The 26,907-nt window shown below is 42.7% G+C and overlaps 2 protein-coding genes across 3 annotated transcripts in view; one reads left to right on the top strand and one right to left on the bottom strand.

Annotated features, from left to right (window-relative positions):
• The window catches only part of rbpjl (recombination signal binding protein for immunoglobulin kappa J region-like), a 40,422-nt gene extending 28,344 nt beyond the window's left edge, over nt 1-12,078 (bottom strand). The window contains exons 1-2 of one of the 2 annotated variants that reach the window (XM_061874444.1): nt 11,579-12,078; nt 8,102-8,189 (exon numbers count right to left, since the gene is read on the bottom strand). In XM_061874444.1, the coding sequence (XP_061730428.1) occupies nt 8,102-8,189; nt 11,579-11,636 (146 nt within the window). In that variant the 5' untranslated portion in view covers nt 11,637-12,078. The remainder of the gene's footprint in view (nt 1-8,101; nt 8,190-11,578) is intronic. The other variant, XM_061874445.1, reaches the window with a different exon arrangement.
• On the top strand, nt 7,991-25,286 carry matn4 (matrilin 4). Its single transcript, XM_061874443.1, has 17 exons — nt 7,991-8,130; nt 16,036-16,131; nt 16,528-16,703; nt 16,775-16,933; nt 17,104-17,335; nt 17,502-17,624; nt 17,846-17,968; nt 19,040-19,162; nt 19,247-19,369; nt 21,446-21,568; nt 21,955-22,077; nt 22,156-22,253; nt 23,459-23,590; nt 23,677-23,860; nt 23,953-24,105; nt 24,179-24,283; nt 24,734-25,286. The coding sequence occupies exons 2-17, from the start codon at nt 16,050-16,052 to the stop codon at nt 24,790-24,792; spliced, it is 2,118 nt and encodes a 705-aa protein (XP_061730427.1). The 5' UTR covers nt 7,991-8,130; nt 16,036-16,049; the 3' UTR covers nt 24,793-25,286.
• Nucleotides 25,287-26,907: the final 1,621 nt, after the last annotated feature.

The following is a 26,907-nucleotide window of genomic DNA, read 5'->3' as shown; positions in this document are numbered from 1 at the left end:
GCGCAGTGGGAGAGTGGCCGTGCGCAACCCGAGGGTCACTGGTTCAAATCCCACCTAGAACCAACCTCGTCACGTCCGTTGTGTCCTGAGCAAGACACTTCACCCTTGCTCCTGATGGGTGCTGGTTGGCGCCTTGCATGGCAGCTCCCTCCATCAGTGTGTGAATGTGTGTGTGAATGGGTAAATGTGGAAGTAGTGTCAAAGCGCTTTGAGTACCTTGAAGGTAGAAAAGCGCTATACAAGTACAACCCATTTATCATTATTTATTTAGTTGGAACTGAAGGAGAGTTGGAGCGAGAGCGAGAAAAAGACATTTGCTGAAAAGCCACAAAAGACTGTATTTGGAAAAATAAAACATCGTTGTGAATCTGACCTGGACTCTCATGTCAATGCTTGGTGGTCCGAATAACCCATGGGAGAGCAACCTCCAGAACTTCCTAATTACTTGTTTAAAAGGACACCAATCATATTTGTATATATTGTATTTCCTGATGTAGTTCTATTTTGAATACATCTAAATGGTTGAAAGTGGAAGTGCAACAAAGTTTCAGTCATCTTTAGTAAGCATGAGATGGCCCAAACACATAAGGACAGTGTTGATGTATTGAAAAGCTAGCAGGCAACTGGAAAACATGGAAACGTTGCACAGATGATAGCAGTGTAAACAACCTTGTACAGCTCTGTAGAGTTGACCTGAAAACAGAAGAGGTTCTGGTGAAAAAAAAAAAAAAAACGTTCTTGCCTGGAAAACAGGGGCTGCCTGTCCACCCAAAGATATGATGTCAGTGCATAACCGCTTTGATTTAGAGTTTTTGCACTTGCAAGGTTTATTTGCTTACAACTTGTTGTTACTGTATTAGGATTACATAGCAAATACTTAAGAAATGGAAATGGTTGAAAAGCAATATTGTTAGTTTCCTGTTAGTACTCTAATGGTAATTCAAGGCAATTAGACCACAGGTCTCAAATTCAATGCCCCCAGAACACACCTGGCTAAAAAAAAACAACATTATATGGACTCTCACAGTAACCTGCCATTCATGCTGAAAACGCTGCAAGTGAAGATAAAAAACAGCCACAGAACTCAACCTTTTTGTCTGTGAGCCTAACAGTGCATCCAGTCGTCAGAGCCCCCAAAACACTACTCTACTTAAATTACATCAATAAGGTTTAAGTAGCACACCTCTACTGCAAATGTGATTTGCCTATTGCCTATGGGAGTTTTCTGTCAGCAATACTATTAACATTATTATTATGAGTTTTATACTACAAATAATTCAGAGATGTATAAACGTCTTAGTCCCATGGATTTGTTTTATTTATTTCAATTACAAAACACAGGACATATGTTTGCAACATTAACAACAAGAAAAAAAAGAAAATTGCCCACATACTATACTCAACAAGAGTATTGTATGTAAAACTGTATGCAAAAAAAAGATCACTGTGTTGTCACAAATAACATCATTTTGAACATGACTGCAATCGGCAGTTACTTGGTGGGTGGAAGGATCAAATAACGCCATCTGTTTCAAAAGCAGGCAAATCGGTCAATCACTTTCTTGTGACTGATGCAGAAGGGTGTCGTTTTCAATGGACATGACTCTTGCACATAATCACGTTTCATCAAACATATATCAACGTTGTTGCCCTAGGGTAAACTGGGTAACACATGGCATACTGACAAAGCTTAACCTATTGTTACTATAACAATCTACAAGATTAATATAGGTTGCCTCTCTCTCTTCCACTCCATCTTTTGGTATTCCTTTTTATTTTATTTTTTTTCAAATTTTATTTATCTTTCTAGTTATTATGTATACGTATTGTTGTATTTGAACAACTGTATTGTTGATAATAGAGGTAAACTATTGGTATTGTTCATAATCAATAGCGCTTTTTCTATTGGTATTTGTATTGCTCCAGTTGTAGTGTAAAAATGCTCAATGTCATTTCTATATTCTTATTTATTTCACTAACTGCTTCTTTGCTATCACTTTTACGATCATATTTGTACATATTGTATGTGCTGGTGTTGTTCTATTGTTGTTGTTGTTGTTTTTGTTGTTATTGTAGTGTTTGCTGTTATTGTAGTGTTTATTAAATACATAACTCGCTCTGATCTCAACCACAATACCCCTGAATCTATGTGGGCAGAAATCAAATTCACTAACACTAAGCCGGTACTAATAGGGACTGTATACAGACCCCCTAATCAGAGTGATTTCTATGGTGCTCTCGAGGGGTGCTTAGCTGGTGTAGAAAACATGGAGATTATTATAACTGGAGATCTCAACACAGATATTCAACGCAGAGATGCGCCTGTCTTCAAATCTTACAGAAAATTCTGCAATCTGCACACTCTTTCACAAGCTAATTACACTCCCCACACGGGTGTGTGTTTCCACCCAGTCAACCATAGATCTCATCCTCACATCGGACCGGCATAATATTAAAAATAGTGGGGTCATGATCTGTGGTCTTAGCGACCACTGTATAACCTTCTGCACACGCAAAATAAGTAAAACTAAAGCCAATGGCCACATAACAGCTCAATCCAGATCCCTTAAAATACTCCAGTGATAATTTCAACCTCAAATTAGGTGAGTGGGACTGGTCCCCTGTGCTCACAAGCAACCTGAATGAAGACGCTTGGGATCGCTTCAAAACAGCGTTCCTAGCGATACTAAATGATATGGTTCCCATGAGAACAGTCAGGATCAAAGCCCGCTCTGAACCATGGATCAATCCAGACCTATTAGCTGCCATAAAAGACAGGGACAGAAAATATTTTGAATACCAAAAGTGTAAAACCGAAGTAAATAAACAACCCAATAATAATAACCTCAAATCACTCCTTTCAACGCTCAAAAAGCAATGCAATAAATTAAGAAATAAGACAAACAACCTGACTAAATCCTTGAAAAAAATTATATCAATGACAAAATAGAGGAAAACAAAAAATAAGCCACGTGAGCTCTGGAAAATTCTCAACAACCAGCTTCCTGGATGCAGCCAGAAACTCAAAACCAGACTCACCAACATCAACATCAAGGAGGGTGACGCCCTCATTACAGACAAAATGGAGGTAGCAAGCAGACACCTTTTTCACCAACACAGCCACAACTCTCGTTAACAAGCTATCCCAACATTCTGGTCGCTTTGGTGTAGAACACATTAAAGCCTTCTACAGAAAGCTAGGAGTAGTCAACAACAATTTCAAATTAGAAATGGTCTCAGCTGACGAGGTGCTTAATAAGTTGAGCGCGCTCCACCCAAACAAGGCCACCGGCCTTGACAATATCCCCTCCAGATTCCTCATGGACTCTGCCACCACCATTGCCCCAATAATCACTCATATAATAAACCTCTCAATCAAACAAGGCCAAGTACCCAAGGATTTCAAGATAGCAAGAGTAACCCCCTTTTATAAAAAAGGAAGCAAATTAGAACCTGGTAACTACCGACCTGTTTCTATTCTCAGTTCCATTTCGAAAGTAATGAAGAACATAGTTTATGAACAGGTTGATAGATACCTTGCTACTAATAAACTAATGTACAAATTCCAAACCGGCTTCAGAACTAACCACTCCACTGACACATGCCTTCTCTATCTGACCGACCACATCAAACATGAGGTGGACGCGGGCAAATACTGCGGCATGGTCATGCTGGACATTCAGAAGGCCTTTGACACTGTTAACCACGCTATACTTTTGGATAAGCTCCAAGCAATCTGATTCGATGAAACCTCATCGAGCTGGATGCAATCTTACTTGGAGGGGAGAAAACAGGTGGTCGAGGTGAACGGCACCGTGTCCCCTCCCCTCTCAGTAAGCTGTGGAGTCCCCCAAGGCAGTATACTAGGACCTTTACTGTTCCTAATATACGTAAATGACATGTCATCAGCATGCCACTGTGAATTGTTCCTGTTTGCGGATGACTCGGCCCTGCTGGTATCCGGCAAGGACATGTCACAGGTGGAACAAATCCTCAGTGCTGAACTCCTTAATAATTGCACCTGGCTCGGCGACAACAAGCTATCCATACACTTAGGTAAAACAGAATCCATCCTATTTGGGTCCCATATCAAACTTAAGAAATTCAGTGACTTCACTATAAAAGTGGGTGACATTGTTATCACCAGGAAAGATGAGATCACCTACATAGGTTCCATTCTAGAGGCTAATCTTTCCTGTGATAAAATGGCAACCAAGGTTATCAAAAAGGTTAACCAAAGAACGAAATTCCTCTACAGAATCTCCTCTCTGGTCAACAAAAGCACCTTGAGGATTCTAGCGGGAACTCTCATTCAACCCTTCTTCGATTACGCTTGCACCTCCTGGTACCCCAGCACCTCCAAAACCCTCAAATCTAGACTCCAAACATCCCAGAATAAGCTAGTCCGGTTACTTTTAGACCTCCACCCCAGATCACACCTCAATCCAACCCACCTCTCCAAAGTGGACTGGCTCAGGGTGGAGGACAGAGTACAACAACTTGCACTGAGCCTAGTCTATAAAATCCGCTACACCTCCTTGATACCGAAGTACATGTCGAACTACTTCCTTAACGTAATTGACCGCCATAACCACAACACCAGGGGGAGCTCCACAAACCACGTTAAACCCAGATTCCGATCTAACAAAGGTCTTAACTCATTCTCTTTCTATGCCACATCAATGTGGAATGCACTCCCAACTGGTACTAAAGTAAGTGAATCTCTATCCTCCTTCAAAACCGCTCTAAAACAACACCTCCAGGCGACTGCAACACTTAACTAATACCCTCCTCCATTCACATCCCATCTCCCCGGATTATAAACAACCTAATGTAAATAATCAAATGTACTTTTAATGTATATACTGTACTTGTTCTTATGCTATCTGAACTCACTATGTTCTCTGCTGGCTGTACATATCCTAGTAAGTAAGACCTACACTGTTTCAATGTCCACATTTCTCTGTTGATGCAATTGTTGATGACTGAAGTACTGATATCAACCAAATCTCCTCATCCCACCCCCCGGATTGTAAATAATGTAAACAATTCAATGTACATACTATGATGATTAACCTGTGTGATGACTCTATTATGCTGATAGTATATATTTGTACCATGAATTGATTAACGTGGACCCCGACTTAAACAAGTTGAAAAACTTATTCGGGTGTTACCATTTAGCGGTCAATTGTACAGAATATGTACTAAACTGTGCAATCTATTAATACAAGTATCAATCAATCAATCAATGCTGTTGTTGTTTTTGTCTCTCTGTCTAATCCCCCTCTTATCCCCACAATTTACCCCTTTGTCTTCCTTTTTTTCTCTTTCTATCCCCTCCTGCTCTGGCCCGGCTGCACCAAATGATAATATGAATACATTTAATAAAGTGAAATTCAAATAAGGCAACAAGAGAAGTATCCTACACTTCTCTTTTGTATAGTAAATCTGAACAGTCGATATGGGCATCTACATCAGCTATATGATTTGCCTGACAAGCTGGACAGGACAAAAAAAACAAAAACAAAAAAAATGGACATGAGCCCCCCGCAACCCCGAAAGGGAATAAGCGGTAGAAAATGGATGGATGGATGACTCCAAGACTGTGGAGTCTTCTCTGATCCATGATGAAGCTTATGATGAGCATCATCCTTATTCAGCAAAATAGACTGATACAAAATAAATTACCGTATTTTTCCGACTATAAGACTTTGTATAACCGTGACGTGACAGCCGTGCTATTAAGAGGTGGATTAAGTTTTTAAAATCTCCACTGAAAGCCCAGGTACCAAATGCCACACACACGTTGTGTTAAGTCTCGACAGCACACACGCGCACACGCACTCACGCACACAGGCATTGTGTTAAGTCTTTCGCTCACTCACACATACATGCGCACACACATTCTGCTAAAGTCACAGTGTTTCTTTGAAGACACTAAAAGTTCACTTTGGCTCATGAGAACATTCCTGAACACATACACACACGCACACAAGTGCACACATAAAGAGAGTGTTAAGTCTTTCTCAGAAACACACACACTCCGAGCTAACCTTTGGCCTTGTGCACTCGCACTTGATGGGACACTTGTTTTTAAGTGCGTGTGAGCCTAGGTCACCATGAGTGTCAGCAGTCGTCCCAATTAGACCTTTCCCTGCTGAAAGGTCAGAGGTCATAGTGAGCTTGTGATGTTTCACAGTGAATACCTACTTGACCCCCCGCACCCCCACCGATGCTGGACTGTACATTCTCTGACTTTTGACCACTGAAACTACTGCTGGTTTTTGCCTCCAAGGACTTAAAGGGGAACATTATCAGTACTTCAGAAGGGTTAAAACCAATAAAAATCAGTTCCCAGTGGCTTATTTAATTTTTAGAAGTTTTTTTCAAAATTTTACCCGTCCCGGAATATCCCGAAAAAAGGCTTTAAAGTGCCTGATTTTTGCTATCTGCGAAGCCACTGTCCATTTTCCTGTGACGTCATCCAGTGATTCCAATACAAACAACATGGCGGATACCACAGCAAGATATAGCGACATTAGCTCGGATTTAGACTCGGATTTCAGCGGCTTAAGCGATTCAACAGATTACGCATGTATTGAAACGGATGGTTGGAGTATGGAGGCAGATAGGGAAAACAAAATTGAAGAAGAAACTCAAGCTATTGAGGGAATAGCTATTGACGCTATTCGGCCATGTCTGCTTTAGCATCGCCGGTAAAATGTGCAGACCAAACGATCGGGACTTTCGCATTGACCCTGGATCAACTTAAAGCCGACCAAATATGTCTAATTAGCACATAAGTCAATAACATCAACAAAACTCACCTTTGTGATTTCTTTGACTTTATTTTTGGAAATTGATCTGCTTTGAGTGTCGCAGGGTATCCATTCATCTCTGTGCCATGTCTGTCGGAGCATTGCCGGTAAAATGTGCGGACCAAATGAGGGACCTTCGCATCTGTTGACACTGGAGCAACTTAAATCCATCGATTGGTATGTTTTTGTTTGGCATTAAATGTGGATGGAGGGAAAGGCTGGATGCAAATAAAGCTACAAATGAGGCATAACGATGCAATATGTACATACAGCTAGCCTAAATAGCATGTTAGCATCGATTAGCATGCCGTGCTAATCGATGCACATTCTACGTAAATCAACTTGAATCCGTCCCTGATCGTGTTGTTACACCCTCCGACAACAAGGCATGATGTCTCCAAGGTACCGGAAAACAGTCGAAAAAGCGGAAAATAACAGAGCTGATTTGACTTGCTGCGTGTAATGTGTTTGCGAAAATGGCGTTGACTACCTAGGTGACGTCACGTTTTGACGTCATTGCTCCGAGAGCAAATAATAGAAAGGCGTTTAATTCGCCAAAATTCACCCATTTAGAGTTCGGAAATCAGTTAAAAAAATATATGTTCTTTTTTCTGCAACATCAAGGTATATATTGACGCTTACATAGGTCTGGTGATAATGTTCCCCTTTAACAAGTTTGAACTTTCTTACAGCCAACATGTGAAAGTATGGACCACCTTAAGTGTTGGCGGTGGGGGAGTCCGGCTCCAGGGCACCAAGGACCAGACAAGAAAAAGAGGCGGGGCCAAGCACAAATATAAGAGACTAGTTTGGTAAATAATTGAAGCTGTTGTTGTTGTTGTTATGTTATTGTCGATGTGTCGTTTCTACTCCTGACTTTCTTTGGCGTTCTGATTGGTCAACATGGCCTCACTTCTGGCGCAAAATCTATTTAAAAAAAAAAGTATTGCAGTCATTTTTGTAACTCACCAGGAAGACAATAGAGAGCTTCACGTCACAATTTCAAACTTTAGGAGTCGGCTGTTTTTTCTTCTTCAGTGTGTGTGCCTGCATGTGAGTGCGTGTGTGTGTCTGTGCATGTGTGTGTGTGTGTGGGGGGGGGGGGGGGGGGGGTGTGTGCTGTTATAGCCTCCTGCACCCCCTCCACTGCCTCATTCCAGCACAAAGAAGCATCGAGCACACAAGCTGAGCAGCTTGGATACATCCAACCATCCTCACTGAGAACCTGTGTGTGTGTGTGTGCGTGTGTGTGTGTAGCAGGACATTTCCCAGCGTCTCACCTGTCCCACTCGACGTGTCCGTCCAGCAGGTGAGTGATTGGGTCAGTAGGACCGGGCTGGAAGCAGGCGACCTGCTGCCTGGAAGCTTCTGGAAAGACACATTTAGTGAGCATGTTAATATTTCTTGATGATTTCCTGAGCTCATGATATCATGAAGATTTTCTATAAATACAAGAATTCTCATTCATCTTAGTCCAACTTTCACCACTTTACTGCTTGTGGCTAAACTTAGACTGTTGGGTTCACAAGGTCACATGGAGGTGCCCGCCTCTATCCAGCCCAAAAGATGCGGAACTGATCACCAAGTGAAGTGAAGTGAATTGAATTATATTTATATAGCGCTTTTTCTCAAGTGACTCAAAGCGCTTTACATAGTGACACCCAATATCTAAGTTACATTTAAACCAGTGTGGGTGGCATTGGGAGCAGGTGGGTAAAGTGTCTTGCCCAAGGACACAACGGCAGTAACTACGATGGCACAAGCGGGAATAGAACCTGCAACCCTCAAGTTGCTGACACGGCCACTCTACCAACTGAGCTATGTCGCCAGTATAATGTTAAGTGGACCTTAAATATCTTCCAGCTGTGTGCGGTCACAGAAATGTAAAAAACAAATAATGTAAAATATATATTTATATTTGTTCATTGAACTGTGTTATAAATGTTTTCGTATGATTACAATCATTTTCAACATTTCTTTGAAACATGCTGAATTTGCATATCGAGGCTGCTGTGAATCATTTCTCTATGCTTGGTGCGTGAGCGAGAAAACCTTCTAAGTACACTGCGCTTGGCGCTAAGTGCACTCGTTAAAAACCTCCGATGAGGCTGCGGGGACCTGTTCCTTTCTGATCAGTGGTCGTTTCTGTCAGCATGTCGCCAGTATAATGTTAAGTGTGCAGAAACATTAACAATATGACTTTGTACAATCTTCTTTATTGTTTTCGCCAGACTGGTAAATGACGCATCAGTGAGTGTACGGCACACTCACTAGCTGTATTGACACTGATACTGTGTTAGTGTGTCATAATGGTCATCCGCCATCTTATGGATTAAAGAAGTCAGTTAATTTGACCTGCAAACAAAATGAATAGTTAGCAACTATTTTTATTTTTCCTAATAAATATTTGCCCAGAAAATAATACAAAACGCACAACACATATAGCAAACCAGACAATAATTTGACACAGAATTTGGCACTACAAGATCAAAATGTTTCCACACTTCGTAATTGTTTTTGTTTTTCTTAGTTCCATTTATCTTAAATTATTTAGTCCCTTGACATTTAGTACAGGCTGTCACTCGTGACACACGCATCGAGGCTTGGAGGGACGCAGTAGGACTCCTTGTGTTTCAAAAGGCATCGATATTTCGGTATCATTTGACCCATCACTAGCATTCATTCTAAGTGTGACATCTTATTCTTGCTAATCGAACAATAAAATACAGACAAATCATTTGGAGAGGAGCAAAGTGCCACTGTAAAAAGGCAGGGGTGTATAAGATCTGGCAGGTGCTTGTTACTGCCATCTTTCTGCAACAAAGCACAGCTACGGTGAGCGGGAACTTAGTGCAAAACAATATCAATGTCAGTCTCAATTCACACAAATAAAACTAGAATAAAATAAGGAGGATTTTCACAAAGTAACAGGGGCTTCTTGGAGGAGGATAGGTCCACGGACTTACCAACAAAGGTAAGGGCCCCAATGGTTTTCATTATTATCCTCACAAAATTAAATGGGTTCAAAAAGTATTCAACAATATAAACCTATTGGTTCGATTCTAGTTCTATTGTTGTTATCCCCGTAATGAACATCATGTATGGGTCGAGCACAAGAACGTAAAGTGTGAACGAGTGTCAGCGCCTCAGTAGGTATGCACCTTACCAGACGTCAATCATGTCCTCTGGCAGTGAGACAGGTAGACATGAGGCAAGATAGTGTGAGACATGAGAGACAGAGCCTCAGTGAAGGCTCACATCCTGTGTTTAAAGTAGCAGACAGACATCTGGTTTCACTCACTGTCGAGCCGAACAACAAGTGTGTCTTTGTCTTAAGGTGAAGCTGTCATTCAAACGGCAAAATGAAACGAAACGTCCTTCGCTACGGTTTTCTGCGTCTTGTCCGTAATGACGTCTTTTTTGTCATTGTCTTGTTTGTCCCCCGAATTAATGCATATACTGTATTTTTTGGACTATAAGGCACACTTAAAATCCTTTCATCATCTCAAAACTTAAAAGTGCACCTTATAACCTGGTGCGCGTAATGTACGGAATAATTTTGGTTGTGCTTACCAATCTAGAAGCTATTTTATTTGGTACATGGTGAAATGATAAGTGTGACTAGTAGATGGCAGTCACACATAAGAGATACATGTACACTGCAATATGCCTCAAATAAACAACGCCAACATTTAATATGCACCATTAAAAATATAGACCATTAAACACGACAATCAAAAATCCATCAAAATCTCTTAGTACAACTTTGGGAAGCTGTGAACCCGCACCGCTTGATGGATTGTAATGTGCTTCAACATATGAGTATTATTATGTTGTGTGTACAATGTAAGAAATATTATATGGTGTTTTTTTTCCGCAATTCTATGCAAAAGCAACTTTTCTTACCTTCTAGTACCTGTTGATGTGTATTTGGGATCTGGATAAGTCCTGAAAATGTGCACGCATCTGCCTTTGTAGTCTGGGATGACTCCGTAGTCGATTAGCTTCTTCTTTTTCTCTATCTTCTTGTTATGAGACATTCATCCCCCGCTGTTGCCATTTCAAAATATAAAGTAGTGTAAAGTTCTTACTCGACATGAAAGCGCTAAAATGTTTACATTATTTACCAATAGCGCTTTAGTTATTAGAAAGTTCCAGTCGGACAGTTTTTCACGGGACACATTTCCGGCCTTGTTATTGCAGGAGTGAGCCAGGGATGAGGAGATAGTGCTCCTTTATTGATGGAAGTAAAGTATGAATGTCATTAAAACAGTTAGCTCCATCTTTTGACACTTCTTCCACTCCCGTCCTTGCACGCTACACCGAGACAACAAAGATGACGGCGAAAAGACCCTGCCAAAGGTGAAACACGTAAATAAGACCGCTTACAAAACGGCGCATCCGGAAGCGACTGTCAGAAAGCGGCTTGAAGATGATCTGTAAAACATAATCTATGGAACATTTTGACCAAAGAACCACCATTACATGTTATGTAGACCACAAGGAAATGTTTTCAAATTAGAAAAAAAGAATATTAATATGACCCCTTTGATGTGCCCTATAATCCGGTGCGCCCTATGATCCGGAAAATACGGTATGTTGGCCAGTCCGCTGTTTCCTCCCCTGTAACATGTGGGGCACAATTGTTGCTGACCGGTGGTTATGACAGGTGATTAGCTTTGTTGTCCCCATGACTATAAGAGGTCAGGGGTCGTGGGGAGTGAGGGTGGTGCAGAAATCTCCAGTCCTGATCCTACCTCTGTGTCCGTCCTCTACGATGTCCAGCTCGTCCATCATGGTGCGCACACTCTGCATAAATTAGTAGGTCTGGTTGAGCGGGTCCAAAATCAGCGGCCACATGATGACTGACTGCAGCATAGGACCAGAATCAGAACCTGCAGATTCCCGCTGTGGATCTGCCAGCTGTAAGAACGCGTCCTGCTGCTTGCTGTCAAGATGGTCCGCTTCTTCTCAGCCTTGTTTGCCGTGTGCACGTGACACTCGGCCCGACTGTCAGGGTGGGTTAGTTCTGGCCTAACAGTCGTTCATTAACTTGGCCCATGGCAAGTGTGTGTGTGCAGCCACAGCAAACAGAGATAATCACCTGTTACTTTCTCACGACGTTCCGTCTCCTCAAACTCAACCCAGACCAGCGAGCAGCAGTGCCAATATAGTCTTTGAGCTGCGGTTAGTAGTGATGTTTACTTGAGAAAACTTTTTGACGCCGTTGATCGTCCAGCATGCCACAATAGTCTGCGCCATCGGGATGCAGGACTTCTTTGCGTTGCGTTGCTGGGGTCCTCGTCAACAAAGTGGTAATTATTCCTAAACAAGTTGGCCTGTTGGAGGAAAGCAGGATATGAGCTCTTGGGGGGCGTTTTCATGGTTACGGTCATAAGATCACCAACCAAAACAAACAGGAACAAAGACGTAACAGCAGGCTGGAATCGAACAACGGAAAATAATGTGAAGACATGCAGAAACGTCGACTTTATTACGCATTATTATTAGTGCACCATGTAATAATAATAATAATAATGGATGAGATTTTATATCGTGCTTTTCTATTATCAAATGCTCAAAGCGCTCACAGAGAAGTGCGAACCCATCATTCATTCACACCTGGTGGTGGTAAGCTACAGTATTAGCCACAGCTGCCCTGGGGTAGACTGACGGAAGCGAGGCTGCCGGCCCCTCCGACCACCACCTATCATTCAGGCATCATTCATTCACCAGTGTGAGCGGCACCGGGGGCAAGGGTGAAGTGTCCTGCCCAAGGACACAACGGCAGTGATTTGGATGTCAAGAGGCGGGGAGCGAACCTGCAACCCTCAAGTTTCGGGCACGGCCGCTCTACCCACTACGCCATACCGCCCCCTGTTACGTTTTTACGTACTCACCATTGCATCTCTAGAAACAAAGTGATATTACAAGACATTCATCATTGACTTCAGTGCTTTGTGTTACTTTCGACACACTGTTGCACTTAAAACTGTCAAAATGGTGAGTGCACAGTACTAGATACATCAATTAATCAATCACTCAATCTAATTGTATTTATATAGCCCTTAATACCAAGAGTCCCAAAGGCCTTAACCAACTCACAATGACATCCCCTAGTCGAAACCAACATTCGAGCAAGTAAAAACTCAAAAGACCCCAAACATGGAAAAAGAAGAACCCTTGAGAAGGCACCACAGATGTGGGCTGATCGGCCGCAGTGGATGTAAAGTGGGTATTGCAATGTTAAATTCATGGATAATGTGAGAGTCCAGTCCATCGTGAAACCAACAGATAGGAATAGGGGCCTCTTCTTTCGGGTTCAGCTACAGTTGTGCATGGAAGATTGGCACAGCCACCAATTGGATCAGCTAGCAAGCATCTCATCCAGACTGGTACCGCTCCAGAAATGATCCGGAGGGGACGCCGCAGAAAAGTGTTAGCATTAAACGGTGTCTATATCATTTCTAAGGCGGGACTTAAAGGCCTACTAAAATGAGATTTTCTTATTCAAACGGGGATAGCAGGTCCATTCTATGTGTCATACTTGATCATTTTGCGATATTGCCATATTTTTGCTGAAAGGATTTAATAGAGAACATCGACGATAAAGTTTGCAACTTTTGGTCGCTAACAGAAAAACCCTGCCTTTACCGGAAGTCACAGACGATGACGTCACATGTTGATGGCTCCTCACATCCTCACGTTGTTTTTAATGGGAGCCTCCAACAAAAAGAGCTATTCGGACCGAGAAAAAGACAATTTCCCCATTAATTTGACAAGGATGAAAGATTTGTGTTTGAGGATATTGATAGTGACGGACTAGAAAAAAATAATAAAATAAAAACAATCTAGTTTAAAAAAAAAATGTGATTGCATTGGGACTGATTCAGATGTTTTTAGACACATTTAATAGGATAATTCTGGGAAATCCCTTATCTTTCTATTGTGTTGCTAGTGTTTTAGTGAGTTTAATATTACCAAATGGACGGAAGGGTGTATCCATGGGTGTGTTGACGCCAGTGTCTGATGGAAGTCGACGGCAGCTGTACGGACGGCACAAGTTCAGCTGATCTCCAGTAAGTGGCGACTTTTTACCACAATTTTCACACCGAAAACTGCTGGTTGACAAGTGGTCAAGATCCATGTTCGCTTGACCGCTCTGATCCATAGGAAAGTTTCACCTGCGGGAATTTTAAACAAGGAATCACCATGTGTTTGTGTGGCTAAAGGCTAAAGCTTCCCAACTCCATCTTTGTACTTTGACTTCTCCATTATTAATTCAACAAATTGCAAAAGATTCAGCAACACAGATGTCCAAAATACTGTGTAATTATGCGGTTAAAGCAGACGACTTTTAGCGGTGTGTGTGTGCAGCGCTAATATTTCCTAACAGTCCGTGACGTCACACGTACACGTCATCACTACGTGACGTTTTCATCAGGACACTTTGCGGGAAATGTAAAATTGCAGTTTAGTAAACTGAAAAGGCCGTTTTGGCATGTGTTGCAATGTTAATATGTCATCATTGATATATAAACTATCAGACTGCGTGGTCGGTAGTAGTGAGTTTCAGTAGGCCTTTAAGGGTAGCACTTCCAACTATTTCTATACTATTACTTACCAGCCTTAATCCTTGCCATCTCAACTACGTAGCGAAAGGAGAGAGACTCGCTAGAGTGGTAGCAATACACCAATAAAAAGGAGGGTAAAAAAAAAGTATATAAAGATGATCATAAATAGAGTAGAATCCAACTTGCCGTCGGCGGTGATGTGTCCTGCAGACACTGCGGGGGTCACGTCACATTCATCTGAGCTTGTCTGTAGAAGGAGTTAGTGTGTGCTTCTCCGTGGTCTCTGCCGGACATTCCTGCTTCCTGTTCTCCCGCGTGGGAGCCACGCCGCTTCGTTTTGTCGCGCGCTCCGTCAGGTAGAAAGTCGAGAGGAGCTGTTACCGTGGCAACGGTAAGGATGAATGCTAAGGTTTTTTTGTAGCGCCCGGATGTGAAACAGACACTGTCTCGTTTCGCACTTCTGCCAATGTCAACAAACCCTTCTGACCTCTGACCTCTGTTTAAGCTTTTGGCTTTTTATGAAATTGCTTTTTTTTTTCCATGTTTCATGCTGCAGGCAACTTTAAGTTAAAATAGTTGTGTGCTAATTATAAATGACCCATTATTTAAATGAGTGTCCTCTCCAAGCAGCCAATCACAAAAGACCACCTTAAAGCTTCTCTTTGTGGATAACTGTACCACTGTGTGTGTGTGCGTGTGTGTGTGTGTGTGTGTGTGTGTGTGTGTGTGTGTGTGTGTGTGTGTGTGTGTGTGTGTGTGTGTGTGTGTGTGTGTGTGCTCAGCAGGATGGTAGCACATTGACGAGGGGGGACGACAGGAAAGGGGTTTTAAGGGAGAGGGCGGGTGGAGGGGCGTTCTAAGGCCTCTTTGTGCTTCACACACTCATGCTAGTCCTTGAAATAATCTCAATAGAAATAGGATCTCAGAGCCAGCAGGTAACCTCTGACCTCACAAAAGGTACATCTTCCAATAATCCAGTAGAAGCAGTTTTAGCAGACTTTGCTTCAACTCACTTGTCGATACTGTAGCTGTGCCAATACTTTTGTCTGCCTGACTGACTGTACACATGAAAATAACTTCACAAACTTCTCATGTTGATGGTCTTCGGACTAGGACTGCTATGTTGTCATGAATTGGGTATGGTTTCAAATTGAAGACTTCAGCTACTTAATGTCCTATCCGGACTCTAGATTCTGTGCTGGTCGTCAGCATTGAGCAGAATCAGTTTGCCAGAATCTCGTTTGACAGTCTGAAGGGCCTGGCAGGAAATAGAAGGGAAGGACAAGGGACAATCAGACCAGATCATGACCTTAGGTTTATGCACTCAAAAGCCAACCAAGACGCAGATGAAGACCTCCCATTAGGAAGATCCAATCTGCATCGTCTTCCAGGTGTTTTGGGACTTTTTTACTACTGGGCGGGACTGGAATGCCCCTCGAGAACACACTTCGCCATCGCTGTTATTATAACCTGACAAACATGCTGGAATTCACCCATGGCCTCTAATCTCTCCTTTGCAACAGCACATTGGTTCTGATCCAGACTCGGAGTGTACCATCAAATGACGACTGCATACTAACACAAGGTAGTGTTACTAAATTATGAACATTTTGTCTTACAACATTTGTCTTGTCATCCAGGTTTATTGTGAGCGATGAAGACCACACGTATAGGGGGAGCGCTCCTCTTTGTGCTGCTCAACATGGCCACCCTCGCCGTTGCCAGGCCCAAAGCAGGTCTGTCTACGGACACAACAGACATCCTATTAAAAAAAAAATTATAATTTCACACCTGTTGTGGAGAAGAATTCCTGGTAGTTTGGCTCGATTCCAGAGGCCACAGAAAGGCTGCAATGATCTTTCACTATGGCATCCTTGAAAGACCTCATAAAGGCTGAAGAGAAAAGCAGGTGCCTTATTGGAGTCCAGGGGAAAAATGTGAATGTTTTCCCAGTAAAGGCAGCATTTTTCGTTCTGGGAAGAACTTCCAAATGAAGTTCCAGAATCCTCTGAAAACTCTCCAATTCACATGCAGGATACTTCCTGATTAGCTCTGTGACACAGTCCTCCAGAGGACCACAGTGTAAGCGCTAGGGGGCGCTGTGACTGCATTCAAACACATTCCTTTGGCAGGTGTAGAGCAGAAGTGCAAGTCTGGCCCGATGGACCTGGTCTTCCTCATCGACAGCTCCCGAAGCGTCCGCCCGCATGAGTTCGAGACCATGAGGAAGTTTATGATTGACATCTTGAACACTCTGGACATCGGTCCAAATGCCACCAGAGTGGGAGTGGTCCAGTATTCCAGTCAGGTACTGGCAGTTTCTCCAAGGTTGTTCTTGGACTTTTGAAGACATAAACAAGAACATCTTTGTCTTTTCAGGTCCGTAGTGAGTTTTCCTTGAATAGCCATAGCACACTGTCCAACATGGTGGATGCCATCAACGGGATCGTCCCGCTCGCCCAAGGCACTATGACAGGCCTCGCCATCCGTTACATCATGAACAACGCATTCATCGCTGAGGAGGGAGACAGGCCCAAGGTAGATTAATGACGATTAACAAAACAAACTAATTTTCTATTAGGATTGTAAACCTATAGTTTCCCTTGGAGATGTGATGCTATTTACTTCCCCCTGAGGAGAACAAGTCCTTCTTGGCGGAGACGTAACAGATCACGGATGAGCTTCCTCACTCCCACATGTTTCTACAGGTCGCCAATGTGGCCGTCATCGTGACGGACGGCCGTCCACAGGACCGCGTGGCCGAGGTGGCGGCGGAGGCCAGACAGAAAGGCATCGAGATATATGCAGTGGGTGTGGCCAGAGCCGACATGGCCTCCCTGCGGGCGATGGCGTCACTGCCCTTTGAGGACCACGTCTTCCTGGTGGAGTCCTTCGACCTAATCCATCAGTTTGGACTCCAGTTTCAGGATAAACTGTGCGGTGAGACAACCAAAGAACAAATATGTTCCACTGTGCGGATCAGTCACTGTGCTGCAAATTTCCAGCGCTGAATGAATGTCGCAAATTAAATGACCCAATTTGTTATCACTAGTAAGTGGGATTCAAAGATATCCTCAGCTGGCATTTTATGGTTGTTGTGGTGCAGGTTTGGATCTCTGCGTGGAGTCAGAGCACGGATGCGAGCAGATCTGTGAAAGTTCTCCTGGTTCGTACCACTGCCTTTGTCTGCCCGGATACACACTTAACAACGATGGGAAGATGTGCACAGGTGAGGATGAGGTGAAGCTCAAGAGAGAAGAACAATAATGATCTGTGTCTTCAATTACTTTCTGAGAAATTAAGGCTTTCTGGGCTTAAACTGTGTTTTTTTACCTGTGTGTGTGTGTGTGTGTGTGTGTGTGTGTGTGTATGTGTGTGTGTGTGTGTGTGTGTGTGTGTGTGTGTGTGTGTGTGTGTGTGTGTGTGTGTGTGTGTGTGTGTGTTGTTTAGCCATGGACCTCTGCGCTGAGGACAAACACGACTGTGAGCAGATCTGCGTCAGCTCGCCTGGCGTCTTCACGTGCGACTGTAACGAAGGCTTCACGCTGAACGACGACAAGAAGACTTGCACAAGTGAGTCACACACACACACACACACACACATACACACACGCTCGCACACAAACATTCTTGTATTTATTACTTTCGGACCACCCTTTCTAGATATATAAAGATTTGTACAAAGTATTTACAACATTAATATTATATACATACTATGCAAATATAAAAAAGGCAAGCTTTTAGTTAATTATTTTTTGGTTGTAATTGGTTTTTAATCTTCATTATTTACTTGAAGTCATTACAGTATGTCTCTTCTATATACACACGCACACATATATATATATATATATATATATATATATATATATATATATATATATATATATATATATATATATATATATATATATATATATATACTTTTTTTTTTTAATTAATTTTGGCAAAAGGGGGTGCATTTCAATTTCTTACACACATTTGTTATTACATATGTTGGCTATTGGGGGAGAACTTCAAATTTTTACACAGGCTGGTTATTTCATATGTTGACCAGAGGGGGAGCACTTTTAAAACCGACACACAGTCAATTTGAAAAATCCCTCCTTTTTGGGACCAAATGGGATAAAATTGCTATTTCTATGAAAAGGGGTAGGATTAAATAAACTCAGCTTCTTCCTACTCCTTTTCAGACGTGCTGTAATGAAACAACTGGAAATATGTGATGCATTACATTGTATTGTATGCACGTTCGAAAAAAAATGTATTTAAACTGAACTGAATAAATCCCTAATGTTGATAGATTTCACCACCAGGGGTGCAAATGAGACATTCTCTATTAGACGCAATGATTTTCCGTATTGGGACTATGATATATGTCCTAACTTGTTCACCGGTCCTCTTATGGAAGGAACTTTTCCTTGTTGTCTCCAGAAGGATAGAAACACACACGCACACTCACACACGCACACTTTCACACACACACACACACGCACACACGCACGCACGCACGCACACACACACACACACACACACACACACACACACACACACACACACACACATCTCTTACTAAAGTATTATCCAGCAATGTGGTTATTGTCAGTGTGTGATTGCTATTAGCGATGTCCACTCTGGTGCCCACAGTGATCAACTACTGCTCGTTTGGGAATCACACATGTGATCATGAGTGTGTGAGCGTGCTCAAAGGCTTCCAGTGTCGCTGCAATGATGGCTACAAGCTGCTCGGCGACGGCAGAACCTGCCGGGGTGAGCACACACGAGCGCATGCATACCCGCCCGCACGCACACACACCACTGACCTTGATGTGTGTGTGTGTGTGTGCTGCGCAGCCACGGACCTATGCACTGAAGGCAAACACGACTGTGAGCAGATCTGCGTCAGCTCGCCTGGCTTCTTCACGTGCGACTGTAACGAAGGCTTCACGCTCAACAAAGACAAGAAGACATGCACACGTCAGTCAAGCACACGCTAATAAACACAGAGAAAGACACGAAAAAGGACACTGGCTTAAATATTTGTCACAGTGTTTGCCTCGCAGTCAGAGTGGTCTAGCCTTAAATGTTGGCTCGTCTTCTCTGAATCTACTTCAAATGTTCTCTTTTTGTTTTGTCTTTCCTCCTACAATTCAAAAACATGTACGACAGCTTAAAGGGATTAGAGACTCTAAATCCACCCATTCATCCATTTTTCTACCTTTTGTCCCTTTAGGGGTCGCGGAGGGTACTGGAGCCTGTCTCAGCTGCATTTGGGCGCACCCTCTAAATCAGGTGTCTTAGACACGCGGCCCGCGGGCCAATTGCGGCCTGCGAGACTTCATTTTGCGGCCCCCAGCTTAATATGAACGTTTAATGCTAGTGCGGCCCACAAATTTTATACGAATGCCGCTTGACAGCGTTGTTTGGTATGTGGCTCTCGAGGGCCGAACATTGACGCGAGACAAGCCGTTCGGTAGCTTCCGAAGCACTCCGCCGAAGGACTGAGCGACAATACAAAACTGTAGTCCACTGGACCTCAACGCTGATACTCCGACAGAGAGTCGTAGGGCGAATCGGACGTGTTACATGTTAATTGTGATGTTAGCCCGTTTGGGGCTAATTCTGTTGCCGTAACTGTAACTCCACGGCAACAATTTTTGTTATATGGATCCGTAATGGCTCTTTCTTAACGTTCTGGGTTGCCTACCCCTGCGTGAGTGGAAAAGCGGCAAATGAGTGAAAGCGACAGAAACGCTGCCATGGAAACGAGGGTTTTCTTACGTGCCTGGCTGGAATCGCACCGCGACACCTGTGCGTCAGTAATAACAGTCCCCGATAACCTGGACCAATTCAAACCGTAATTTTTTTTAAATTATTGTTTAATTTGCATTGCCTCACATTCCTTAATCTTCATTTTGTCCATTTATATTCTGATTTGATTTTGTGTTGAAAATAAAATTAAAGACATTTAAAAATATTTTCTTTTAAGAAATATTTTCATGCGGCCCTGCTTCACCAAAGCTCTGCGTCCAGTGGCCCCCAGATAAATGGAGTTTGAGACCCCTGCTGTAAATCAATAGTTCTTAATATTTTTGACCTCAGGGCCCAACATTTCAACTACAGAAGGGCCCGGGAACCACTCAAATATTAACACTAAAATAGTAACCTTATTCTTGATTTGAATCATATTCAATAAAAATATCTAACCTATTTATAGTTTACAACATTGTCGAACAAGATGAAACCAGTAGGCTTAGGTCAGGCTGATGACGAAAATAAATACTAACTAAAAAACTGCATAAGAAAGGACTCATAAATAACTCAGCAAAAAATAAATTCACATACAGTTATGTTGCGTTAAAATAAATAAACTAAGTTGTTAATGAATAGTTTTTTTAACCGAACTGTCCAAAAAATTAAAGTGCGAATGAAGATACAACTTCACCACTTTAGTCAGTTTTTACTGTGATGAGGTGGCGACTTGTCCAGGGTGTACGCCGCCTTCCGCCCGAATGCAGCTAAGATAGGATCCAGCACCCTCCGACACCCGCGACCCCAAAAGGGACAAGCGGTAAAATATGGATGGATGGATGGATGGATGGATGGATGGATGGATGGATGGATGGATGGATGGATGCGTGGATGGATGGCATTTTAGTCATATTTTTGAACTTAAGGAACTTCTCTATGACTTTAGCTCCAGACAGTCATTACTGCCACAACTGGTGGAAAAGTGTAAGACAACTGGGTACTGCTGCAACCCATACAGACCACAGCTGAGAAACAAATATGTTTTTGGCGGCCCTCTAAGGGGGGTGTTCTCGGCCCAATAATGGTTAAGAATGTGTCAGCACAATATGTAGGGATCATATCTTGCCCATCTCTCACCATTACACACTTTTAATGATATACTGTGTGTGTTGTGTGTGTGTGTGCGTGCGTGCGTGCGTGCGTGTGTGTGTGTGTGTTTGTGTGTGTGTGTGTGTGTGTGTGTGTGTGAGTGTGTGTGTGTGTGTGTGTGTGTGTGTGTGTGTGTGTGTGTGTGTTGTGCAGCCATCGACCTGTGCGCTGAGGGCAAACATGACTGTGAGCAGACCTGCATCAGCTCGCCTGGAGTCTTCACGTGCGACTGTAACGAAGGCTTCGTGCTCAACAACGACAAAAAGACTTGCAAACGTCAGTCAACTGAGAACATTTTGACTTTTTTCTACGATTTTCTCCACCAAAATGCACAGTTCACTTTGGGACATTTTTAACCCTACCATGATCAAAAGTTGAAAAAAATCAGCACTTTTTGGCAGCCTTCTATTGGGTAGCTAACTAAAGGGGCAGAACAAGACACAACAGAGTGTGTTGATTGGTGGTCGAAGAATAAAAATTTCTTGAGTGGGGAAATTGCATAAACCCGGTAGAAAGATGACTGATTGGCGCCTTGTGATGATGGCACTATTATGTTCATGGAACTGACATACACACATCTGGATTTACACTGCCTTAATATACTTAATGGTCCATTGGTGTGAACTTAAAGGTGATCTTTAATCATAAGTGTTTGTTTGCAGACTTGGACATGTGTAACATCCTGGACCACGGCTGTGAGCACCGGTGTGTTAGCACCCCAGGGTCGTACTACTGTTTGTGTCCTGAGGGTCAACTTCTGAAGGAGGACGGGAAGAGCTGTGGCAGTGAGTTGGACTTGTTAGTTGCACTTTGGATTGGACACAGGAGACAAACATGGCTGTTGTTCTTGTTGTGTCCTTCAGCCTGTAAGACAGCCAACATTGACCTGGTTCTTCTGATTGATGGATCCAAGAGTGTTCGCCCACAGAACTTTGAGCTTGTCAAAAAGTTTGTCAACCAGGTGAGTTTGAGGTCACGTTGTCGCCAAGGTTTACTTAGTGTCTCGTGGGAACTTGACAGTTTAAAGGCCTACTGAAACCCACTGCCACCGACCACGCAGTCTGATAGTTTATATATCGATGATGAAATAATAACATTAAAACACATGCCAATACGGCCGATTTAGTTTACTAAATTACAATTTTGAATTTCCCGCAGAGTTTCTTGTTGAAAACGTCGCAGAATGATGACGCTAGCGCGTGACGTCACGGACTGTAGAGGACATATAACGCAGCAACATTTGCGGCTAAAAGTCGTCTCTTTTCATCGCGCAATTAAACAGTATTCTGGACATCTGTGTTGCTGAATCTTTTGCAATTTGTTCAATTAATAATGGAGAAGTCAAAGTAGAAAGATGGAGGTGGGAAGCTTTAGCCTTTAGCCACACAAACACAAGGTGTTTCCTTGTTCAAAATTCCCGGGGGTGAAGCTTTACTATGGATCAAAGCGGTCAAGCAAACATGATTCCCGACCACTTGTCAACAGGCAGGTTCCGGTGAGAAAATTGTGGTAACATGTTGCCTCTTACTGGAGATCAGCTGAGCTTGCGCCGTCCATGCAGCTGCCGTCAACTTCCCTCAGAGACTGGCGTCAAGACACCCGTGGACACACCCCTCCGACTATCAGGTACTATTTAATCTCACTAAAACACTAGCAACACAATAGAAAGATAAGGTATTTCCCAGAATTATCCTAGTAAATGTGTCTAAAAACATCTGAATCCGTCGTAATGCAATCGCCGTTTTTTTTTATTTAATTTTTTTTTTTTTTAGTCCTTCGCTATCAATATCATCATCCACAAATCTTTCATCCTCGCTCAAATTAATGGGGAAATTGTCGTTTTCTCGGTCCTAATAGCTCTTGCTGCTGGAGGCTCCCATTATAAACAATGTGAGGATGTGAGGGGCCCTCACCCTTGTGACGTGATCGTCTGCGACTTCCGGTAAAGGCAAGGCTTTTTTATTACCGACCAAAAGTTGCAAACTTTATCGTCGATGTTGTCTTTCAGCAAAAATATGGCAATATCGTGAAATGATCAAGTATGACACATAGAATGGACCTGCTTTCCCCGTTTAAATAAGAACATCTCATTTCAGTAGGCCTTTAAAGACCTTTAAACTGCTAGAATCTTTGGTGCTCTAACGCAGTACCTCTGCTGTCCTCTAGGTGGTGGACACTTTGGATGTGTCCGCTCATGGTACCAGGGTTGGTCTGATCCAGTATTCGAGTCGTGTCAGGACAGAGTTCCCCCTTAACATGTACCACACGGCCGAGGAGATCAAAGCTGCCGTTATGAAGGTAACCAGGATGCCTAAACTTTTACTTTGGAAACCCCCGGAAGGAATTCAGAAGGCTTTCATTTTGGAAGGCTTGCTTGCCAACAGGTTCAATACATGGAGAAAGGGACCATGACGGGCCTGGCGCTAAAACACATGCTGGAGAACAGCTTCTCTGAGGTGGAGGGTGCTCGTCCCGCTGTCCGCAGCATTCCCCGAATTGGACTGGTCTTCACGGATGGACGTTCCCAGGATGACATCACCGAATATGCCAAACAGGTCAAAGAAGCCGGTGAGCCACTCGAAGATAACATGTTACAGTTCATGTATGGATCAGTGAAATATCCCAGTTTCATCGCAAAACGTGTCCACAATGCTGCCCAGGAATTACCATGTATGCTGTGGGCGTGGGCAAAGCTGTGGAAGACGAGCTTCGGGAGATCGCTTCAGAACCTGTGGAGAAACATTTCTACTATACCACTGACTTCAGCGCCATCAGCACCATCGCAGAGAACCTAAAACTCAACGTGTGCCCAGGTACAACATTTGGTTCAACAAGACCGTCTGAGAACGGACTTTTATGCTCACTCATTTCCTCATTGTCCTGCAGAGGAGAGTCAGGGGGAGATCGAGGTGAAAGACCCGTGTGCCTGCGAAAATCTGGTAGAGTTCCAGCAGGCCACCATGAGCAACCTGGAGCAGCTCACACAAAAACATATCCTTATCTCATTACAATCACATCTTTTATTCTCAGTAGATGAACTAAATTATCCCTAAAAGCTTTAAATTCAATCGTTCGTCTATTGATCCCAAAATATACATCTCGAATGCTTGTTAAGACGATGAATGCTAACTAAGGAGTCGGACTCTAGTCCGAGTCCATAATCCTCCTCTCCCGAACACTACCAGTTGTTCAAATGCAGTCAGGCATATAAAGTTCTTTGGAATGTTACAAATCCCAACTGACCAACTCAGCTCCACATAGTTTTCCAGTGCAGTAGTGTGCACCGACATGCCGTAACCTCCTAAACACGACCACTTAATTCTACTCAGACTTGATGTTGGAACATTTATGAGGTAAAAAAAAGTCTTCATAATTCAGGTGATCTTTTCTTTCCAGTGTTTGTACAAGTACAAAGAGTTTCTTCCTTAATGGATCATCCACTGACAGCAATGAGCTTCCGTCTGGAGCAGCTGGAGAACCAGCTCCTGACCAGGAAGTGATGCGGTTGTCATTGCGACCCAGAGATGGAGCAGCAGAAGACAAAGCAGGAAGACGCCACAACCTTCAACATGTGCCAGAGGGCGATTGTAGAAACGGGCTGCTGTGACACAGGCCACGCCCACTTTAGTCCCGCCATGGCGCCAAGCAGACACCACAGAACGAACAGTCCGAGAGTATCAGGAGATCAAGTTTAGATGACACCTCCTCCTCCTATTTATACTTTTGTAGCAGAGGTCTTTTTATTACCACTTAATGAAGTATTGAAAATGTTCTTCTATCCTAAAAGGAAAGTTAAGATTGAAGCTGTCCATGGCCAAAGTAATTATCAAAAGACTTCTTTGTATTTTTTCTATGGGAAAAAAAATATCTCAATTTCAAATGTATTCCTTTTTGTTTTTTTTTGGTATATTTTTTAATAGTTTGACTCTGTGTATGTTATTGATGGATGCTTGTATGCACAGGAGGCAAATAAACTCCAACATGTTCCATCAAATATTCCAAGGGATTATTTCTTGTAAAAGATTCATACAAATGTTGGCTCAACTTTCTGTTATGGAGAAAGTTTTGCGTAGAAACAATAAACATAATTTGGGAGCAGGCTAATGATCTCTAAAGGAGGTTTAAAGAGTAGCTCCGCAGGGATCGTTGATGCAAAAAACACGGAAGAAACATGTTTCATCCAGCAGGGAGTGCAAGTTGGAGGTCCTATGAGAGGACGACACTAGAGACCTTTGCACACAAACAATGAAATGACCTTTAACAAAATTTCCCCTTTAGTACAACTAACACAACCTGTTGTTCAGGATCCACAAAGGAAGTTGCATCATTGAAATACACTTTACAGCAGGCATGGTTTACATTTGATATTAGACCTACACTTAGACTTCCATTTTATTCTCATTCAAATTTGAACTTTACAGTACAGATAACAACAAAATGTTGTTGCATTAGCTCGTTGTAGTGCAGGATAAAAGAGTAATAAGGTGCAGATATAAATAAATAGATTACTGTACAGATGAATATATTTCAGTTTTGCATATACATCCACGTTTATGGATGTATGTTATAATGTCTTTATATTCCAGCGAGTTAATCAATTTTGGTAGGAATTGAGGGGATTATTATGATGCGTTCAAGATTCTTACGGTCAGAGGGAAGAAGTTGTTACAGGAGGCTGCTACGGAGGCTGCGGAACCTCCTTCTTGAGTCCAGCAGTGAAAACAGTCCTTGTTGGGGTGGGAGGAGTCTCTGCAGATTTTCTGAGCACTGGTCAGGCAGCGGCTTTTTGCGACTCCTGGATAGGAGAAAGAGGAGTCTTGATTATCGTTTCCGCTGTCCTTACCACTCTCTGCAGAGAGTTCTAGTCTGAGGCACTGCAGGCTCCAGTTTAGACAGAGATGCAATTGGTCAGTAGGCTCTCTATAGTGCCTCTGTAGAATGTGGAGAGAATGGGGGGGAGGGAGCTGTGTTTTTTTCAGCTAACGCAAAAAGTGCATGTGCTGCTGAGCTCTTTTTACAAGAGCTCCGGTATGTTATTGCCATAAGAGCTGAAGTGTACCAAGCACGATGAAGGGTACCTAAAGGGACAGTGTGTTGCCTGGTGGATAGGGAATGGTCACTTCCAGAATTGGAAGAAGAAATAAATAAAACAAAAGTTTATTGACTGTCTGTCCACATTGATATAAAGTTTGCAAACAAATCAAATCTTTTCAACATCACTTTTAAGAAAACGATGAGAACCAATGTACAGTTTAGAGCCATTCGTTGGGGAGCCATCTTTTTTTTAAGCCTGTTTCTTTATGCACTTGCAGATACAGTGCCACCCGACTGGCAACTCAACTCGAAACTGGGTCAAATTGTAGCAGCATATGGATACACTTTTTCAAAAACTGTCTTTATTCAAAAAAAGTTTAATTTGTGTTTTATTTATTTGTATTAACTATTCTGGTTCATTGTTCAAGCGTACAAATACAAGGGGCCTGCTTTACTAAGATCCAAAAAGCACGTGCTAAACAGCATGTGCGAACAGTACAATTATGTATACTATAAGTGGGCATGTTGCGTGTGATCTACTAACACTACACAAACTTTGTGCGTGTACTATATGGGGCATC

The sequence above is a fragment of the Nerophis ophidion genome, linkage group LG16 (assembly GCF_033978795.1).
Source record: "Nerophis ophidion isolate RoL-2023_Sa linkage group LG16, RoL_Noph_v1.0, whole genome shotgun sequence".
Lineage (NCBI taxonomy): Eukaryota > Metazoa > Chordata > Actinopteri > Syngnathiformes > Syngnathidae > Nerophis > Nerophis ophidion.
Note: the sequence above shows the minus strand (reverse complement) of the source record. Positions and strands in the feature narration are given on the sequence as shown.

Excerpts from the sequence above, each read along its gene's own strand:
- matn4 (XM_061874443.1), top strand. The coding sequence starts at position 16,050 with ATGAAGACCACACGTATAGGGGGAGCGCTCCTCTTTGTGCTGCTCAAC. Across the intron at positions 23,861-23,952 it reads CAAACAGGTCAAAGAAGCCG|GAATTACCATGTATGCTGTG; the intron begins GTGAGCCACTCG and ends AATGCTGCCCAG. Across the intron at positions 24,284-24,733 it reads GGAGCAGCTCACACAAAAAC|TGACAGCAATGAGCTTCCGT; the intron begins ATATCCTTATCT and ends TGGATCATCCAC.